The 14,138-nt window shown below is 37.6% G+C and overlaps 1 protein-coding gene across 2 annotated transcripts in view; it reads right to left on the reverse strand.

The window, feature by feature from the left end:
• Positions 1-2,735: 2,735 nt before the first annotated feature.
• The window catches only part of rhbdl1 (rhomboid, veinlet-like 1 (Drosophila)), a 68,327-nt gene continuing 56,924 nt past the window's right edge, over positions 2,736-14,138 (reverse strand). Inside the window, exons 6-8 of one of the 2 annotated variants that reach the window (XM_038301028.1) lie at positions 8,941-9,041; positions 6,644-6,704; positions 2,736-4,505 (exon numbers count right to left, since the gene is read on the reverse strand). In XM_038301028.1, coding sequence (XP_038156956.1) covers positions 4,234-4,505; positions 6,644-6,704; positions 8,941-9,041 — 434 coding nt within the window. In that variant the 3' untranslated portion in view covers positions 2,736-4,233. The remainder of the gene's footprint in view (positions 4,506-6,643; positions 6,705-8,940; positions 9,042-14,138) is intronic. The other variant, XM_038301029.1, reaches the window with a different exon arrangement.

Below are 14,138 nucleotides of genomic sequence, written 5' to 3' on the forward strand. Positions count from 1 at the left end.
CAATGGTGATAGTCATTTAAATTTGAAGATTTTCATTAGGGAGTCTACTTGTTAAAGCAAGTCAATTTTTGACGTCTGGAAGCACTTTTTCAGTACAGAGCAAATCAGTGTTTTTTCTCTTATTGTGTCTAAGGTCCATTAAGGTGTTAGGGTCAGATCCTAAAAGCTCAAAGTTCACTTTGCCTGCTGACGACTACAAATAAATTACTGACTACAAGTGAGCTTTCCACACAACCCTGCTTAAAAAAAAATCTTTGATATCGTTGATAAATATCTTTAAATGAAAGTTCTTCAGGCTCAGTTTTTTCCCAATGGCCATGGATTATACTACTTCAAATATATATCTGCTTGCTTTCTCAAACAGTACTGTCCCAAATCCATACAGCTTCATGTCATTCGTCAATCAGCTTTTGTTTGTTTTTGGATGTTCTCAAAATTTGGCTCACAGAAATGCATGAAAGCTTCTCCATTTTTGTTCCTTATCTTTCCGGCTGTTGCTGAAACTCAATCCGTTTTAAGTGGAACAACTGAAAATTCATCCAGCAATGTGCTCCACAAATCAGATCCCTTTACTAGGCCTTTTTTGCCCCAATCCTTTTGATTTCCTATGAATCCTAAATAACAGAGGTACATTGCCCTCTCTGAAGCTTCTTCTTTTATCTTCATCACAGGTTAACAGGGTATGTAAGCATTTTTCACCAAAATATCTTAACTATGCTAAGGATTAGTGGAATATTTCCTGACATACACAGATTTTTCCACCAAAGATACATCACTGTCAAATATTGGCAGAACTCTTCTAGTTCAAATTGATCTGAAAATGCTTTATTGTAGCTATTTCATACTCATTCCCTCTTTTAATGAGAACCCTTCAGTCTCTGCTGACAGTTTCATGCAGAAGCAAATGCTGAGCACAGCTGCCTGTCAAGACCATCCCCTCAAAATCCCCTTCGGCAGCCTTAGGACGGAATTATTGACTGAAAGACTAAAACATAAAACGTAGTATTGAGTAAATGTAATTGCTTGAATATCCCCGGAGAGACGGAAACCTGGTCTTCGATTTGTTATAAGCATAGCTGTAGTGAGGCATCTGCTATCTGAAGGGTGGGTGGGGGGGGATGTTAAAAAAACAAGAAAAAACGCTGAATTGACTACAACTTTATAAACAGGAAGTAAAAAACAAAAACAAAATAAAAAAAACATAAAATTTAGCTACATGGAAATATCTTAAACAGTCCAGAGCTTCACAGGCATGAACAAAAGAAATTAATTTCACATCATTTATGGTCAAACACACACTCTCACGCATTTCTACAAAGCCTTTTCAACAGAACCAAACCAAAAACCCTCCCTCATCGGTTATATAAAGGGAAAAAAGTCCCACGCTCCAATTAATATGTGACATGATTCAAATATTATTTATATTTTTCTGAACTTAGGGAGAATCAGAAACAAAATATATAATTAAATAAATCTATTCACTTATAATTTAAAGCATTAAATGGCTATTAAATGGTTGAATGTTGCAATCAATTAAACATTTCATATATTGAAATCATATAGTTGTATTTCAGTTTTTTTATTATGCCTTGCAATACTTAAAATTGTGTTCATTCCCACCAACTGATTGACTCTTAATTTGTTTATTTCATATTCTTTAACTAAACAACAAATAATTTCTAAAAGTGTCAAAAAGTGTCAAAAAAATCTAAATATATAAAAAATTAGTATGATCAAATTCATTTATCTGTATGCATGTATAAATTGATGCAACATATTAGCCCTGATAAAACAATTTAATTATTAATATTTGGCACATTGGACCTCCTCATGAAAGGAACTGAGGTTCCACAATCCACTAAATTATTATCATTAATATATATCTTTAAACAATTATTAACTTTATATCATAAAACAATCATATATATTCTAATAAAAAGTCAATTAAAGTGTGTCAAAAAATGTATAAACTCACCAATAGATGAAAAAAAAACTGGTAAAAAAAAATAAAAGCAAAAACAGATATCAAGTGTGGACTTTTATAATTATAGATTCGATGCCATTAACCGTTAAAATTAACGTGCAGTTATTTGAATATTTATTTTCAGAGTGCCATGAAATAATTTAAACACTCTGGCAGGTTTACCCCCAAACATCCAAAAAATCTATGGAAGTTTAGACCCACTCATTGAATTATTAATATATTTGCAAGTGCTTATTTGGGCAAAAACATACAATAAAGAGCAATATGTATAAACAATTGACTTTTTTCTTTTATTATTTTTACTTATTCTATTATATCATTTGATAATTATTAGCCCATATAATTAACAAAGAATAGATTAATTTATTTAGTGAGTTTATTTCTAATTGCCATTTACATAAAGAATTACAAATTTATTAATTTACATATGAAACTGTGGCACTTTTGACCCTCCATACTGTTATTCTTCCCTATGGCTTATCACATAAAGCACTAACTGAAGATTTATAAAATCTTATTGGTTGTTGCCTAATAAACCAACCCCGCCCTTTTTTTTTTTTTTTTTTAGAGGATCAAAGTCATACAGGATTTATCAGCACAATCTTCCTAGTTATTTTGCACCATTTGAAAAGTCTCCACCTTTCCCCTTCAAAGGGGGAAAATACAAATAAATATAGTCTTGGTTGAGAGCATACAGGAAACACATCCACTATATAAAAAAGAAAAACGGACAACAGAATAACACCTTTGCTTTTTTTTTCTTTTTACATTTACATTCCTTTACAAATGTATAGTCCCTAAAAACAATGAGAAACTGAGGTATTAACTTGGCCTGATGCCGTAACCCCGCAGGTCAGAGGTCAGATGGTAAAAAGTCTTCGCCCATCGCAGTTCTTTTTTTTTTTTTTTTGAGTGAGAGGACATGTCTGAGGCAACCACGCGTATTGTTTTCATGTGTGTTGTCGGTTCACCCGCGTTAACCGACAGAATCAGGCAGCAGTTACTCTCAAATATAGATCGGAGAACAGCGTGTGTGCGTGTTCTTGTTCCAAAACCAACAGAGCATGACATGGCATATTTTACATGGTGGACTGAGCAGGTACAAACTTGAAGTCTGCGCATCAATGAGAGGAGTTCAGTTGCTGAAGTGATGGACTGCCTCTTCTCTCTGGTCTCAGTCTTCTCTAACTTTGTCTCTTTGCGCTAAGGATGTGTGTCTGCATGTGTGTGAACTGTTCTCTGTATCCACAGTGTAGGTGTCATGACAAAGAAAAAATGCAGAGATATGTTGTCTAGATGAACTGGTAAAGTCAACTAAGAGTTTCTTTAGTGGAGATGCACCCATCAACCTGCTACTGGTGATACTTATTTCGAGTTTTCCTGCAGGTCATACCTGCTGGTTTTATATCTGACCTATCACAATTGTTATTTTCTAGGACATGTATCATAAAAAAATTGGTTGGGTTTTGTTGATAGAGGTAGTAGAGAATGAAGAAATTGAAAATAAACAACAGATTTTCAAGGATTTGACTGACAGCGGATTGATTCCAGTCTGCAGTCAATTTCTCAGTGCACCTCCAATCTTTAAGTTTAATGCAGATCAAAGTAAAAGCATGGAACTGCTCTAGAGATTTTTAGGTCCTCTCTCTGAGTATTTGTTGCGTTTTTCAGTTTGATGTGCAAGCAGCTTAGAGAAAAAGAGCCACGGGACCCCATTGAGCTACAGCAGGACAACCACTAACTATAATACATCACTGCAGCTTTTGGGTTTAGTTTTAATGTTGTCTTCCGAAAAAGAAAAAAGAAAAAGCTTGTCCAGAAATTCTTTCCTGCAGATTCTGATTTCCGGGTCAGTAACTCCTTTAACTTTAAGGAGCACCGCAGCTGCCGATCGTACAGAACATTTATTTCCCCACCAGAGGCACATATGATGATCTCAGCATCTTCTTATTTGAGGTCTTTGTATGAATGAAGCAAAAGTAAAACAAATGATGAGTTGATGTGGATGAAGTTCTGTATGTATTTTTTTTTTCATAAAAAAAGACAGAATGCTCCTCAAAATGTATCTGAGGAATCTTTACCTGTACTTGTTGCTACTGTAATCCCTCTTTAATAAAAGAGAAAGATTTCTTTGATTTGCAAAGTATCTGTAAAAAAAGAATTCTTTTTGGATTTTTGAACGATTTCATTTGGGTATAACTTTGGAGAAAATCAAGATTAAAATGAAAAGCAGCAGGGGGGGGCCTTCATCAGGGGGGAGGCGGGATCTGTACCCCGAGGAGCTCATAGGCGAAGATGTTCCAGAAGATGGCGAAGAGGAGGAAAGTGATGAAGGAGAAGACGATGACCCACCACGAGCACTGCTTCTGCAGACTTTCCTCGTAACTGCGCAGGATGAGCAGCCCCATGCTGATGCCGACCACGGCCCCCGACAGGTGGGCCATGAAGCTGGGCTGGGGGCCCGAGGATGGCAGCGGTGGAGAGAACCGGAGCCAGACTGCACGGCCTACCTCTGAACTCACTGCAGATCAGGGCAAAGCAAAGCAAAGCAGAGGACAAAGACTGATTAATAGTTGTTAATTGGTCTTGTTGAGGGATAAGGACAGACGGAAAGAGATTTTTAATGAATGGTTCATGATTCAGAGAAACACTCATATTCTATGGCAAAACAAAGGCAGCTTATCTTATAGATAGAGGAGAGTGAAAACCCAATTGTTCCTGTGTGTTTTTTTTTATGGATAATATGAATGTGAAAGTATTAACCTACAGAACAACAGAACCTTCCTCCCTTAATGGTACTCCAAGCACTAATATGGTACTGTTATACTACTCAAAAAAGGAATAGAACACCTAACCTTGGGCTGCATTGTGGCGCAGTGGATAGCACAGTTGCCTCGCAGCAAGAAGGTTCTGGGTTCGATTCTTCCTGCATGGAGTTTGCATATTGTCCCTGAACATGCATGGGTTCTCTCCGGGTACTCCAGCTTCCTCCCACAATCCAAAAACATGACTGTTAGGTTAATTGGCTTCTCTAAATTCTCCCTAGGTGTGTTTGTGTGCATGGTTCCATGCCTCTGTGTTGCCCTGCAACTGACTAGCAACCTGCCCATTGACTGCCAGTGATAGGGAAGGACTAAGCGGGAGAAAATGGATGGATGGAGGAGAACCTAACCTTTTATTTGAGTCCAGTTATGATTTGTACATTCAGAAAAAAACTACGGTTATACTTATTTGGATGACGGACCAACGGACAACCTGTTCTGCAGCTTCCTGGCACATATGTCAATGTTTATGATGACATGGTCTTTCACAAGGCTTTCAGGGCCTTTGCGAAAGAAACAGGCCCCCATCATCACTGATCAGTCAGCACGAGTGGCTCTTCCACACATCCCTGGTTGGTTTTAAGCCAAACCCACATTGAGCATTTGTTATTGAAAAGGATGATTTTTTTGTGGATGTTCCTCGACAGTGAGCATCATTCAGCCTTGTTTCACAGAGTTTAAACCATGTTTAAACATTTTAAGTTAAACTCTGGCTGAGTCGAGCTTATCTTTAACAACTTCTTGAGTCTTGAAAATCAACTGATGTTTAATTTACATCTGTGCATTTACCATTTCTTGTTTTTCCTTGGCTTTTAGATATCTGGTTTATATCTTAGTGGAAAATTTTGAAGTTAAAGAATTGAAATCAAAAGTTCTGTAAAACTGTGATAAAAAAAAAGAGTCTAAATTAATTTTATGAGGGATGCTAATAATTCTGAAAGCACTTATATTATTGTTTGGTCGATTGATTTACTTTATTGATCTCACAGTGGAGAAAGTTACTTGTTACATTGGCTTAATACCCAAAAAGAAGAAGGTGACAAAAGGCACATGGGATATTTTTCTAAGTGAATAAATTCATTTCCGGCCTTTTTAGGCATCTTCAGCAGAAAATGCTAACAAGGGGGGGCTAATTGGGTGTGGCTCTGGACATACATGATGGATTTATAAAGCTATTTCTCTCTTTGACTGCATTGAAGTATTAAAAAACAACTAGTATGAAAAACCACGATTTCAGATTTTTTTTTTGTACAGTGAATTTAACACTTTAAAGTTTAATTATCTCATTTTTAGATGGCTGCTGGAGGATTTTAATTTATGTTTTTTTTTCCATAAGACTGAGCTCCAATTTTGTTTTACCAGATGTCCCCTTGGATGAACAAAAACTCTCCAATGATGCCAAAACACCACAGCAAATAAGATGATGATTCAGTTTTGCACTGAAGCATGCAGGATAAAGTGTCAGACTTTATTTTGGACCATCCATCGACTGTTTGAGAAACAGTGAAGAGAAATCTAACATTCCAGCAGGGTTTGGGGGCGGTTGGCTCCGGCCAGATGGAGGGAACATATTGCTCTCTAATGCCAGTCGGACAGTATCGGCCCTCATGTGGACAAAAGGGACAAGATGTAAGCCTGATAAACAAAGGAGCATGTCGGGTCATTTCTATCTCTCACTAGGAGCTACAAACTGGGATGCTTTTGGTAATAGCTCTTCTTAAAACATGCAAGTTGATTTTAAAGCCTTGTTATGTTTTTATGCAGGCAGGCAATAAAAAAAGAGCTAATAAAAATGAAAAAGGAGGACAGAGTTTAGAGAGTAAATCAGAGAACATACTGCAAACCAGTGCCAGGATCATGCGGAGCAGCTTGTATGGACAGCGCATCCCGGCCCAGTTCTACAACAAAAAGCAAAGAAAGGGATCAGTGCAGAACTACAAACCCAAACCAACATCACACATGAGAATAGAAACAGCTTCATCTATCTCATGTCCAATTGAGAGAGAAAGAAGCACTGAAACGGGGGGCTGATTATTCCCATCTCATCTAACTGGTTCCAGTCCAGTGTTTCCCTATTAGCTGGGACTGTGATCATAGAAAGGAAAAGGGAAAATGGGGAAGTAAATAACTGCTGTGGTCCCCTGGAGTGAGAGGATCTAGCCTTTTTAAAGCCTTAATGTCACAAGATGAATAATTGCAGCAATCTGACTCATCTTGAAGTGCAGAGCTAAGGGAATATGATCCTGCACCAGTGTTAACCCTCTATCATCCTGTGGTGGAAAATAGTAAAAATATATGAATTAAACTTTATGTGAGGAACAGGACAGAAGGGTCAGTGCAGGTAAAGTCCCAGTATCTAACAAATCAGTGTAGGATACATATCCAACAGACTTTTATCTAAAAAGTTCTTCAAAAATCAGATAAATCTTCAGATAAGCAGACAGAGAGTCTCAAAGAACCTTCCCCTTCCTTCAAATCTGGGAAGAGGTGTTATTTGTTATTTTGGCTTTCACCTCAGATCAGTTGCAGCTGCTGGTAACAAATCTTTTAGACCCTTTTTTTGTTAGGAAGCATTAATGCTATTGATAAAACAACCCCAAACTGTAGTCCTGTTCAGTACGTTTCTGTTCCAGTTATAAATATTGCTCAGTTTACAGATATGAGCTCACTGGACTTTTGCAGCTGCCATTTTATAACCTTTGAAGTCGCCCAGGTTGATCTAGCAGTCTTTGGGCATTATGCAACGGTGTGTAATTTAATTTGCATCAGTTTTTTGCTGGTTTGCTCTGACTGGTATAGAACAGAAGAAAGATAATATTAGTGATGACATTCTATGGAAATAAAACAGTTTAATCTTTACCTTCAGGTCTAAGCTGTTTATAAAAAAACAACAGTTTGTACCTCCAGGCTGTCTCTTTGATTCACAGAATTAACAACCTTACAGTCTGAGTGGTCTGGCTCTACATAGACATGCACATGTTCTACGTTCCTCTCAGTTTTATCATTATTCCTCTTAAGTTGATGTATTCATATTGATTGACTATGATTAGAGTGTTAGAGTCACAGTCCTTGTTTGTTCACACAATCTAAACCAATAAAGCTGATTTGGATCCTGAATAAAGGAGCTTTTTTCTATAATCTATTTTCTGCTGTAAACATCAGAATCTCCCCACAATAAAGGGGTTTTCTATTCCATTCTATTCTATTCTATTCTGAAAGAATTATTGGGTTTCTGTTTTCCTGGCTTCAAAAAGTTTTGTTCTTTTTTGTCTTTTTGAGAAAACTTTACCAGAGGTGCTGGAAAGTGTGAAGGGCACTGTTTTATGTTTATATGCCAAAAGTAGAATTTATTGAAATAATCAAATCTGACGTGAGAAACTTGTCTTCTTGAGATTTGACACAAAGCAGCAGTTGAAGTCTCAGTGAAGCTGAAAATGGGGTTTGACTGAACCGGATGATGATACTTTATGACAAATGGGTTGAAATTTACTGTCACAAGTTGGAAAAAAAATACACACTTTCTTTTATAGAAGAAAAAAGATGAAAATAAAAATTCATCACAGCAGAACAAGGAGGTGTCTCTAGGATGTCCCCAAATAAACCAACCACTATTGTGCGTAACGGACCAAGCAGAAAGTTAAATGCTAAGATTTGATTCTGGACCGCCGGCACACATTGATGACCAGCGTCGCTGAGGCGGCTGCAGCGAATTCGCCAGATCTAATGTAGGCCTGACAGGGGAAGAGAATGCGAAAGGCATCTGAGATATGACCGGGGTGACAGGAAGCACACAGTCATACATTTTGAGATGAGAAAAGCTCTCAATTAGCTGCAAGGAAATCTGCTTTCTGCTTCTTGATTATAATCATTAACTTTTTTTTTTAAGTACAGGAGACTGCAGAAAACAATGCTGACAACAAGATGATGGCCTCCATTATCTAACGACCGTCTCACATCAAGCCCTGGGCAAAACCAAAAGTATCTGACATCCATGTGATCTGATTGTTAGAAAATGATCCATCTTCTAAAGAAAAACAGTCAGCAGAGAGGACAGAATGTCGGTCGGTGGGTGTTTCTGTTCTGAAAACTGATTTTAGACCCAACAATGATGCGGCTGCTGATGATGGTAGTTACCATGACAACATTGGCCAGATGCGCTGAGCACAGAGCGTAGACCCCCCCGGAGCCCCCCACCACTGGAGCACGCATGTCTGTGATGGACACCGTCAGCGAGCCTGCAGGAATAGAAAGAACAGAGAGAAAAAAGACAAGCTTATTAGGAATGTGAAGGTTAGAGACAGAGTGAATGTGGAGGCGATGTGTGTGGCGCAAAGGAAACGGAAAGAACAGCTTTTTACAGGAGCTACGGATAAAAACAATGGTAGAGCCAGATAACGCTTCAAATCACCTTCCTCAGAGTATTTTTTTTCTTTCACAGGGCTGTGCTAAATCAGCTGATCTCCACATGTAATTATAAGGACATCCAGAATACACAGCACATTCTCCCTCTGCAGTGTGTGCACCACTGTCAGATAAAAACAGTAAAACAGCAAATAAGTAGAGAATATTTCTAGCCTGAATGAACATGTTTAAGAGTGAAGGAAAGTAAAGCCTCAGTAAGGAGATTAAAATCTACTTATAGAGCACCAAAAATGCTTTCGGTTATGTTCTCTAATTTAGGAAAAGAAGTTAAAGAAAGAGGCAGATGTAATTTAAATGTCCACTGATGAGTAAGAGAGACAAAGGAATCTAGGTTAATAAATGCTTTTATTTCAGCCACACAAAAAGGCTTAAATTTGAGGAAACTGGGCTTGTTGTTTTTAAGCAACATGGAGGTCCGTCCTCCAAAGCACATTCCAAGTCAGATGCAAAACAAACACCCACTCGTCGTTCTCCTGGGTTGCTGAAGTTAGGCTGTTTGGGAGCAGCCTTTGCTGTCTGCATCTCAGACTGAACCAAAGATGGTTTCTATAATCTGCAGGCTTTTCTGAAAAAATGCTCACAGTCCTGCACCAACGTGAGGGTATTGTTCCCAAACTGCCTTTGCAAAATCTGAGTCACAGATTTAAGCCTGTATTTTTGGTTGCCTTGATCCAGATGAATGAGAATTTGCACAAGCACTTTTATTAAAGCTTAAAAACTCAACTGTTATGACACGTAGCAGGAAGAACAGGCCTAAAATCAAAATGACCAATGTTGCCTAACCATTGTTCTGTCAGGACAAAATTTGACCTTTCACCTACTTTAACCACCTTTCCTTAAGGTCACTTCAAAATGTCCTAACTAAACATTCACGTCAAAACAATTTTAACTTTTATTCCTCTGAGGCTGGATCCTGGATTTTTAAATTATGCAATAGAAGATCTTATAATCATCTTAAAATATAGTAGAAAAGTTAAAAATTATTCAAAATTTCAATTGAACCTTTGTTTCAACTGGTGAAACTATTTAAAATTCAAACACTTAAAATTAGAATAAAAAAGAACATCTAATTATTATTAGCTTGCCATTTTTTAATTTCTTTAAAATTATAATAGCTTTTTCTAAGGGGATTTCTAACATGACATATCTGTCCAAGGTAGGCTCTGATTGGTTAATCAGCTTCACATGGTGGAACCATGCACAGCCCGGAGAAGTGCTGACCTCAGGTTCATATATATCTAATTAAAAGATAATCAGGAAGACTTACTAGACTGAGTTGGAGCTAGCTCCGATAAAGTCAGATAAAGAGGTTTCCACCTCCGATGTGTGTTCCACACTTCCAGTTAATTCTCTTCAAAAAAACACCAGAGGAACACCAAAGCATCTAATGACCCAGACCAGAACCAACAGCCTTCCCGTTTGCGTGACGCTTTGGCAGAAATAAAAACTGTAGATATCAAGATCTGCCCTGTAAGCACAAGCCAAGAGATGGTAGTTGTGGATCAGCATGATTGATACAATTCAAGTCGGTTCTTTGAGGGAATAAAAAAGCCTTTAGACAAGAATAAGAGGATCAGCTCTTTTTTTAGCGAAAGTCCTTCTTTTCACCATGATTAACATGTGAGATTAGACTCAAAATCTGTCTGTAAGAACATTAGACTCTTATAATCTGTTACTGTGTTTAATATCAGTGGTGCTGAAACAATGTCATGGGAAAAATAATGCTCCTAGCACTACGCACGCATAGTTTATTTAAAAGCAAAGCAACACTGCCACAGATATTTACAAAAATGTCATAAAATTGTGCCCTCTGAAGTTATATAAACAGTCCATATACACCACCAGAAAAGAACCCATCCAACTGGAACTGAAACGTTGGAGCAATAACCCAGCATTGCAAAATTGGTCTGCTTTTAAGCAATAATTAAATGTTGAGAGAATTTAGTAAAATCATATTCACTGCTACTCAGTGTATCATGAAAAGGTTTAATTTACCCAGCAGAAGAAGAAGAAGAAGCTACTGAAGGCTTAACAAAATATGTGGGACTTTTAGAGTTGCATATAGTTTGACTTCTGAAAGCAAACTGAAAAACACTGAACCAAATGCTAATGCTGCAAAGTTTTACTGCAAATGAGCTTGACACAAAGGCCAGCTCTGATTAGCTGTTTGCTAAAGCATTCTGTTACTGCCAGCTACTGTTTAGTCTGATCCAACACAAAGACGCATAAGATGATGAAGAGACAGAAAAGTGAAGGAAATGAAATAATTTCTTTAAGGCTTCAACTGTAAATAAATGTAAGTTCTAACCAGAGTTGCATAAATTGCAAATGCCACTGATATATACTTAAATAATTGAACTTTATTTATCTCACATTGGAGAAATTTACTTCTGCATTTAACAAATCCCTTTGGGGAGCAGTAGGCTGCCCTCATGCAGCGCCCGGGTAGCAGTGTGGGCTTAAGGGTTTTGCTCAGGAACCCAGATTGGAGGCTGTGGGGATCAAACCCGGTACCTGCAACCTTCTCAGAGAACAAGCGCACTGCTCTGACCAATAGTCCAACCATCCCAAAATATATCATTGTAATAATAAAGAATGGCTTTAATGTGATGGTAACATCAGGAGAGTTACACCAATTTGTAAATTCTGCAGTGATGATATTTGATGTTGAAACAGTCGTATTTAGCAATATGTGCTTATCTATAGCACACCAGGATGCAGAGGTTCGTATGTGGTGAGAGTCTACTGTGTATTTTACAATTAGCCATGAAATCGTAAAGAAAGTTTACAAACTTACGATGGTCTTATATTTTTAGAGGACAAGTTTTTGAGATTTTTATAGCTAAATCTGATCAGTAGGTTTAAGACAGTGATGTCAGAACGGCTGGAAATGATGCAAAAAGCTTGAAAATGCATGAAATAGTGAACAATTAATGTGCCAGAATAAGTGTTACCCAAACCTTATTGGCTCATATTTTACAAAATTCCTAATGTATCAAAACATAATGAACTAAAATAAGAAGTAGACCAAACCCTCCGCTACAGCATCCTGAAAGTGCGTCTTTTAAATGTCATTTTTAAAAAATGTAATAAATATGTATGAGTATAACTTTTACAGCTAAGTTTCTGTATCTTTTCTATACATTATAGATACGATCTGACACTGACCCTATTTAAAGTGACAGTGCTGATCTTTCTCTGAAGATATCCAGGTTTAGAAGGAAAAAATAATTTCTGAATTTAACATGTCAAACACTTTGCTTTGACACTATTGTTATTATGAAGCAGGACAGAAACCCGAACTGGGGAAATTATGAAGGCAGCTGCTTGTGAGGACGTTGTCAGCCTCTGTTAATTATGCAAATGAGCTGATAAGAGAAGCAAAGAGGGCTGATAAGACAATAACAAGACACTTCTTCCTCTCGTTTGGGGTTCTGCTTGAGCGGGTATCTCTGATCTATAATGCATGCCATAACATCCATATTCTCTGTGAGTGCGAAACGGGACGACAGAGTAAACATGGGGCCCAAAGAACGCCTCGTCAGGCAGCAGAGATGATCACTGAAAGACAGATGTAATCAGAGCACCTTCCTCAGTCATACATCAGTCCACGCTTTGACAGCTGCTTATTATTTATGTGCATTTATGTGGGTCCTGAAGATTGGTGCTTCAGCATGAATTACAAGGAAATTCCTCATGTGAATTTTCAGTAGATCCAGAAGTGCTGTGGAGCACACAGCATGTGGTGTCTAATCAACGGGATCCGATTCTGTTTGAGCTTTTAACCAGAGTGATTTATTTATTTTCTCATATGATTTATTGCTAACAGTAATAAGTTGATCAAAGGAACAAAGAGAAAACCTAAGTGATTAAAAAAAGATAAATGTTGATTAAGGCAAGCATGGATTTGATTCATTTTTATTATTATTAGGAAAAAACAAAAAGGACATTTTTCAAACATCTTTGACTGATTCTCTTAAAGGTATAGTGGAGGATTTTCTTTTTCCAGGTGGATCATCAAAATAAGTGGTCCTCCAAATTGTCATTCAGTTTGGTGATATGTTTACGTAAGGCCGTCCTATATGCTCGTCCCCATTTTCCCTTACCGGTGGTGAGTCTGACATAGTGGGAAAATTGCTAATCTCATTTTGGAAAATAAGCTTGTATGAACAATGCAAACAGCTACTTTTAAACAGAGCGTGCACGAGGACAAATGGGCTTGTGCATACTTTCACACGAGTTGAATAGGGCGTCCTTGAAACGTACTTTAAAAAAATTCACAAGCATTCTCCACTATACCTTTAAGTTTAAAATCTAAGAGCTTAGTTTGTTAGAGATGTGTGTTGTGTCCAATAAATAAGCTTGCTAAAGGGTTTTGTGCAAACATTTAGAGTACAGGAAGTTACTTCATATTGTTAATAAAAAGTTAAAGTTACCTCATTTTGAAAATGATGTTGCATATCTTTTTGATAACCAGCTGTGTAGTCGTTTTTATTGTTTAGAGGTCACTCCATGTAAGATAAAAATGAAGCAGAGAAGAAGTGAGAAAATGTCCCCAAAGGAAAATTTGATGTTGCAGTAAGTCAAGGGCAGGTTTTATAGCTGTGAATAGCTGTAGGCAGGGATCTTCTGTAGCAGTCTGTCCAGCATCCTGCTGTTGACAGCGCCATTAGTGATCTATTAAAAATTAGGCCTAAAATAAAAACAATGCAGCACAGTTTTTTGCCTCACTTAACTGAGGTAAAAACCTCAATTAACCGTAGCTGCAGCCAACTACAAGGTCCAGACCACCTCATAATAAGCTCCACCTTTGAGGGAGTTAACATCACCATCTGCAGGTGCGGAACAGGAGACAATCTGCAAGCTCAGAGGAGGAGACCAGGTCCACAGAGCAGAGATGAATTACTTAC

This window comes from Cyprinodon tularosa, unplaced genomic scaffold (genome assembly GCF_016077235.1).
Source record: "Cyprinodon tularosa strain WSP-4 unplaced genomic scaffold, ASM1607723v1 ctg46, whole genome shotgun sequence".
Classification (NCBI taxonomy): domain Eukaryota; kingdom Metazoa; phylum Chordata; class Actinopteri; order Cyprinodontiformes; family Cyprinodontidae; genus Cyprinodon; species Cyprinodon tularosa.